The 6260-nt window shown below is 37.5% G+C and overlaps 1 protein-coding gene across 4 annotated transcripts in view; it reads right to left on the bottom strand.

Annotated features, from left to right (window-relative positions):
- LOC107671530 (multidrug resistance-associated protein 5-like) overlaps positions 1–6260 on the bottom strand; it is a 44326-nt gene that overhangs the window by 24976 nt on the left and 13090 nt on the right. For all 4 annotated transcript variants that reach the window (XM_016464541.1, XM_016464612.1, XM_016464482.1 and 1 more), the window contains exons 3-5: positions 4865–5013; positions 2985–3140; positions 2527–2671 (exon numbers count right to left, since the gene is read on the bottom strand). In XM_016464541.1, coding sequence (XP_016320027.1) covers positions 2527–2671; positions 2985–3140; positions 4865–5013 — 450 coding nt within the window. The remainder of the gene's footprint in view (positions 1–2526; positions 2672–2984; positions 3141–4864; positions 5014–6260) is intronic.

Genomic DNA, 6260 nt, shown 5'->3' with positions numbered 1-6260 from the left:
TTATCTACCCGATAATAACACCACAGATATAAAACACCTGGTACCTGGAAAGCAAGAGACAAACAGAAACTTGCACAATCATAGAGCAGCAGTTTTTTGGACAGGTGTAATAAATTTGTTTCTGTTTTTGGAACTGAAACTCTTGGAACTGAAAATGATGACTACGTTTCGAGTCCTTTATCTTTAGCTTTATTAAAACTACAGGATGTTTATGATGAATAACATTTTGCCATAACTAACAGACATGCTTTAAAATAAAGTGTGTCATATTTACACAACTGGCAGCACCGAACAGAACCGATTCTGCCCCAAACTCACGGCAACAGTGAGCAATCGGGTTGCGGAGGTAAAAACTCCATTAATTTTCTCCAGAGGGGAATTGATTTTTAACAATAACTTATAAACCTTTAAAGACAGTCCTACTGTGAGCTACAAGGTTGTTAATCGATGGTAAATGTTTTGTTGAAACCATCGGTTTGCATTATTAATTACAATTTCAAGGGAATAATCGACAATTATGATTTTTGTCATAATCGTGCAGCCCTAATTTCACCTTTAAAGAACAACTGGGATTGCTGGTGGAAAAACTACATTACCCATAAAGCTGTGCAAAAATCCCCCCAATCAGAGGGTGGCGGTGAACAAATCACAACAAAAGGTCTTGCAGAGAACGGCCACTCCCATAAGGCACTGCAAATAACAAATTAAATGGTCTCGCTATGCTGACAAAATACTTATATATTTGTGTGTGTATATAACTTACCATATATTGTTTCTTTAGATAAAATGAATTGTGTTAAATTTATTCAATATATTATATTTTTTATTCAGCTATGTCATTTGCAATGCTTCATGGGATTGTATATATATTTTTTTTTAGCTTGTTGTTTTGGTTTGTGGCTTATAACGCTTTAACAAAGACTTTTTTTTAAATCCCTATGGGAAAATTTAATGGAAAAAATACTTCTGGAACCAACACTTCTGAAAAAGTTACCTGACCCTAATGCACTCTATGTTTGAGTTAATGTTGTTACATCCAACGCAATTGGGCAGCTCAAATGGCTTGCGATTCCATTTGATGCCGTTAGTGGCGCAGATATAACACACTTCAATAACATCTAAATTAATAAAGTTCCCCATTACAATTATGGATGCCACAATTACGTAATCGTTCAAAGCGGCAATTAATCGTTCAAAGTCCACTTATGTTATTCTGCACGCTTAAGATATGTTTTTTTCTTTCTACATGTTATCTTAAGGGTTTTTCCATTTTTTTTGTTTTAGTATAACATTATAATACCATTCATATTTTTACTTTTTTTATAATTTAAAGAAGAAACCAATCCGATGTATATTTGAGGCTTAATACTATAGAAAAGCACTAAAGGTTTTTCAGTTTGAGTGTTTTCAGCTTGTTTATTTTCATATAAAAATACGGCATGCAGTTGCTTCAAACAATGGTATAAACATCATTCAATGTAAATTGTGATAATCGTAATTAATAATCGCAATTACAATTTCAAGGGAATAATCGACAATTATGATTTTTGTCATAATCGTGCAGCCCTAATTTCACCTTTAAAGAACAACTGGGATTGCTGGTGGAAAAACTACATTACCCATAAAGCTGTGCAAAAATCCCCCCAATCAGAGGGTGGCGGTGAACAAATCACAACAAAAGGTCTTGCAGAGAACGGCCACTCCCATAAGGCACTGCAAATAACAAATTAAATGGTCTCGCTATGCTGACAAAATACTTATATATTTGTGTGTGTATATAACTTACCATATATTGTTTCTTTAGATAAAATGAATTGTGTTAAATTTATTCAATATATTATATTTTTTATTCAGCTATGTCATTTGCAATGCTTCATGGGATTGTATATATATATTTTTTTAGCTTGTTGTTTTGGTTTGTGGCTTATAACGCTTTAACAAAGACTTTTTTTAAAATCCCTATGGGAAAATTTAATGGAAAAAATACTTCTGGAACCAACACTTCTGAAAAAGTTACCTGACCCTAATGCACTCTATGTTTGAGTTAATGTTGTTACATCCAACGCAACTGGGCAGCTCAAATGGCTTGCGATTCCATTTGATGCCGTTAGTGGCGCAGATATAACACACTTCAATAACATCTAAATTAATAAAGTTCCCCCTATTTTTGACTATAGAGTCAGACTATTCGGCAAAAAGCAGCAGACAAACTCTTAATACTCTTTTGGTGTTGGCACAAGTCATTATTAAGGCACTTTATAAATAGCACTAATGGTTAAATGAATTGGTTTTGGGAGCCACACTGGAAACACCACAGAGGTAAAGCAGATCACTTCTGAGGCCCAGTGACAATGTAAAACACCTCTCATTCCCCATCTGAACACTCACCTGAGCATTTGAGGGGGGCAGGATTTGATAGGTGGGTCTAAGCTCATAATACACAGAGTGAACAAGAGCGAGAGAGAGAGAGAGATAGAAGGAAAAGACACCAGAAAGACACAACAGAGCTGAGATGGTGTTACTTACTGGGCCACTGAAGCCTGCGAGTTGAGTAACCATAAGGCAGAGGATGGACAGCAGCAGACGTGTGCGGCAAAAAAGCCAGACCACACGACGAAGAGACGCCCCGTCCCCTCGTGACCGGACTTCTTCATCCCAAAGCCCGGCCAGCCTGTGGAAATTATGTTTTGTTAACATGCAATGCATCTACCAATTACATCAGGCCTGGCTCCAGGTCCAAGAAGTACCACTGTAACACCACTTGATTTGGACATGAGCCATACAATGGTATTCTTTGAAGTACTTTGGAGTACTATGAAACTACCATGGTTCATCAATCATTCAGTATAGTATTTATGGTATTGTTACCATTTGGTATCACCAAAGTACTGTATGAGAAAGTTGCACCTGCCAGGGCTGAATTACATATATTTTAGATGGATGAGTGCTTGATCTGTGATAAGAAGTCATATATCAGTACTGACCGGCGATGATTGACCTCACAACTCTCAAACTGCGACACAGCCCATATATCCTCCAGAAACAGCTGACCCTTCTTATGGGCCAACACCACCAGTGAGGTCAACCAGTTAAATGTCATAAAGGAGAAGAGGCCAGCGTTGTCGACTGGATGCTGATACCTGTGGTGACAGTGAAAAACAGGACAGGAGAAGAGACAAGAGACGTGGATTAGTCTCTAAGCTGCAGTATTTTAATTCAGTGCAATTTGGTTTATTTTATTAGGGCCACCCAGCCTGAGTCCCATGTGCCTTTCTCAGGGACAGTGTATGTCTCGTAAAACTGTGTCATTTGAGCTTAATCACTGCACTATGACATTTTAATAGGGTTGTAATTTTACCAAAATGTGGCTTTTGTTAACATTCAACAAAGATGTTTGTACTAGGGCTGGGTTGACAAAAGTGATTTCTCAATTTGAATCAACTCTCATTTTTGATTAACTCTTCATCACAGATTCTTAAATCCCAAGAATCTATATTTTAGTCTGTTTTCAGTTGATTCATGAACAGCACTTTATAAAACATTATTTATAGCATGCCTCCCATCCAATAATTGTAAAAATTGCAAGCTTGTGAACTGAAATCGAATTATATCTTGAAATTGGTACCAGTATCCAGACTTAGTTTATACCGCATGTTCTTGTCTCCTGTGTTGTTTTATTTTGGTGTCTGAATTCACCATTTACTCACCTCATGTCATTCCAAATCCCATAAGACTTTCGTTCGTCTTCAACAAATGAAGATTTGAAAATTATACATTAAAATATTAACATTAAAAGATTTTGAATGAAATCTGAGAGATTTCTGTCCCTCCACTGACAGCTTATGCAACTAACACTTTGACGATTCAGAAAGTTCATGAAGAGATTGTAAAACTAATGTGAAATGAATTCAGCGGTTTAATCCAAATTTTCCGAAGACACTCAATTGCTTTATATGATAAACAGATTTTAATTTAGGCTTTTATTTACATATTTACATTGACCGATATTTGAGAAAGTAATTTATTTTAATCAAATAAATAATTCAAACAATATTTAATTTAATATAATATTTCAATATATTCCAAATATTGGCCTTGTCTAATCTCCCTTGGGATGAAATATTGAGACATTTTAATTTTAAATCGTTGCTTCTGGCCAAAATACCCATCCATAATCCATAATAGCACTTCTTCCAGTGAAAAAGTCCATCTCCTGTTGTCCTCTCACATCAAAATCTACCCACATATTTGTTTAGAGCTGTTTGGACTGTTTTTTGCTTGTAAACGGTGCTTGATCTGTGCATATTTCTCCTCTGATTCAGACGAGACAAATTTTTCACTGCAGAAAGCAACATCATGGATAGAGGACTCCTTTTATTTCAGCTTGAAGCTAAGGTTTGAAGTTAAAAAAGCTTTAAGTATAGATTTGTTTCTTACAAACACGCAGCTTTTCACTTAACAAGATGTTAATTGATGGACTGGAGTGGTGTGGATTACTTGTGGATTATTGGAGCTGTTTGGGCTCATTCTGATGGCACCCATTCACTGCAGAGGATCCACTGGTGAGCAAGTGATAAAAGCTAAAAGCTAAACCAACTACATTTTCAGCAAATTCTCATTTTGAGTGACCTGTTCCTTTAAGGCTGTTATTAACCACTTAACAGCTGACACTGTTATCTATTCAAATAGTTCAGTTTGTCACCAGTTGTTTCAGTTTCTTCTATTGGCATCTCAGGTCTACTGAGCCATTGACATTTGAGAGCCTGACCTTCAAAAGCATGTAGACATCTGAAAATGGACAGTATTACCCATCATGATTTGCTTACTGAAATAAGACATACTGATCAGTAACTTTAGTACGTACTTGCTGGTGGAGCGGATGGGCTTGAGTACACAGACACTGTGGTGGTATTTGCTTCTCCCGACTTCGTCCTCCAACTCTTTTGCGTCAGCGGCATTGCTCCCATCCAATGAGAGGCCACCCTCAGCTCTCGCTGCCGTTTCAAAAGCATCCTGGGAGAAACATCAGCAGATCAGGTGTTCAGCTACCAGGTTCGTTTTTGAGCGTGGCATATCAGCACTTTTCAATGGAAAAATGTGACTATGCAAAAAAAAATGTTGACAGGAAATGAAAGAAGACATGTTCGTCAGCATGTATTGGGCAAGGACAAATATCATCAGCGAAAAAAACAGAGGAAGGAAACCAGTCAGACTCCAGCAACCCATAATGCCTAATAATGCCTTGGGGAAAAAACCACTGCATCATGCAAGGGAACATCAAGTCTTGTGCTGCACGTGGCTTTAAACACAGACAGCTGATGAAGCCCACAATTGTAAATTACGCACACATGTTCAAGTCATGTGTCAGGCAAAATAGTTTATAAGACTGTTTAAGGCAAGATGCTACAGGTGAGGCCTTGTTGACTCCACAATCATTTTCGTTTGAAAATGAATCTTTTTCTCTCCATTTTGGCCTTCCGTTGACACTAAGCCTGCATTGTTGTCACTAAAAACAAAGCTTTTTAAAAAAATGGATACATGTGAAAACACCATTTTTCATTGTAGTGTGGACTGTAAAAACAATGACGCACGTTTAGTCGTGATGCATATTGTACCGAAAGTTATCTGTTTATACCTGTATTGTGCCTGTTATGTGCTATTCACTTTCACACTGTTGCTTTGTACACTCTTCATATTACAGTCCTGCAAAGATTACAGAAAATGTACTCACAAGTGCTGTCCTGCAGCAAAACATGAGGGCAGTTGAAGAAGAATATTGTGAGAACTTTATTATGTCTGTTCCATCTATATCAGTGGTCGCCAACCCGTCGATCGCGATCGACTGGTAGATCTTTATCACTGTCCCAGTAGATCCCGAAAAAAAAACAGTAAAATAAGTACAAAAATGCATTACATTTATGGGGTTATATTAATGTTTCACTGAAGGGAACTGTCTTGAGAAAAGTTTCGATGGCAATGGCATTTTCTCCTCCGTATAAAGCGCAACACTGCTTTGTTTACAGCGTTAAACAAGGAAAGCTATATTGCGGTCGGTTCATAAGCAGTGTTGCCAAGTCCGCGCTTTTCCCGCGGAATTTAGCTACTTTAACACTGTTGCCGCGGGTTGTTGTTCATGTCCGCGGGTTGAAGCGACCCCAATAACGTGATATTTAGTCCCTGGAATGTTAATTTTACTGGAAGATCCCCGCCGGAAAACATGTATTTTACCCCCGGAATGCGATTTTTACAGGGGAACCCCC

This window comes from Sinocyclocheilus anshuiensis, unplaced genomic scaffold (assembly GCF_001515605.1).
Source record: "Sinocyclocheilus anshuiensis isolate Anshui unplaced genomic scaffold, SAMN03320099.WGS_v1.1 scaffold297, whole genome shotgun sequence".
Taxonomy (NCBI): domain Eukaryota; kingdom Metazoa; phylum Chordata; class Actinopteri; order Cypriniformes; family Cyprinidae; genus Sinocyclocheilus; species Sinocyclocheilus anshuiensis.
The sequence above is the reverse complement of the archived record's forward strand: the minus strand, read 5'-3'. Positions and strand labels throughout refer to the sequence as shown.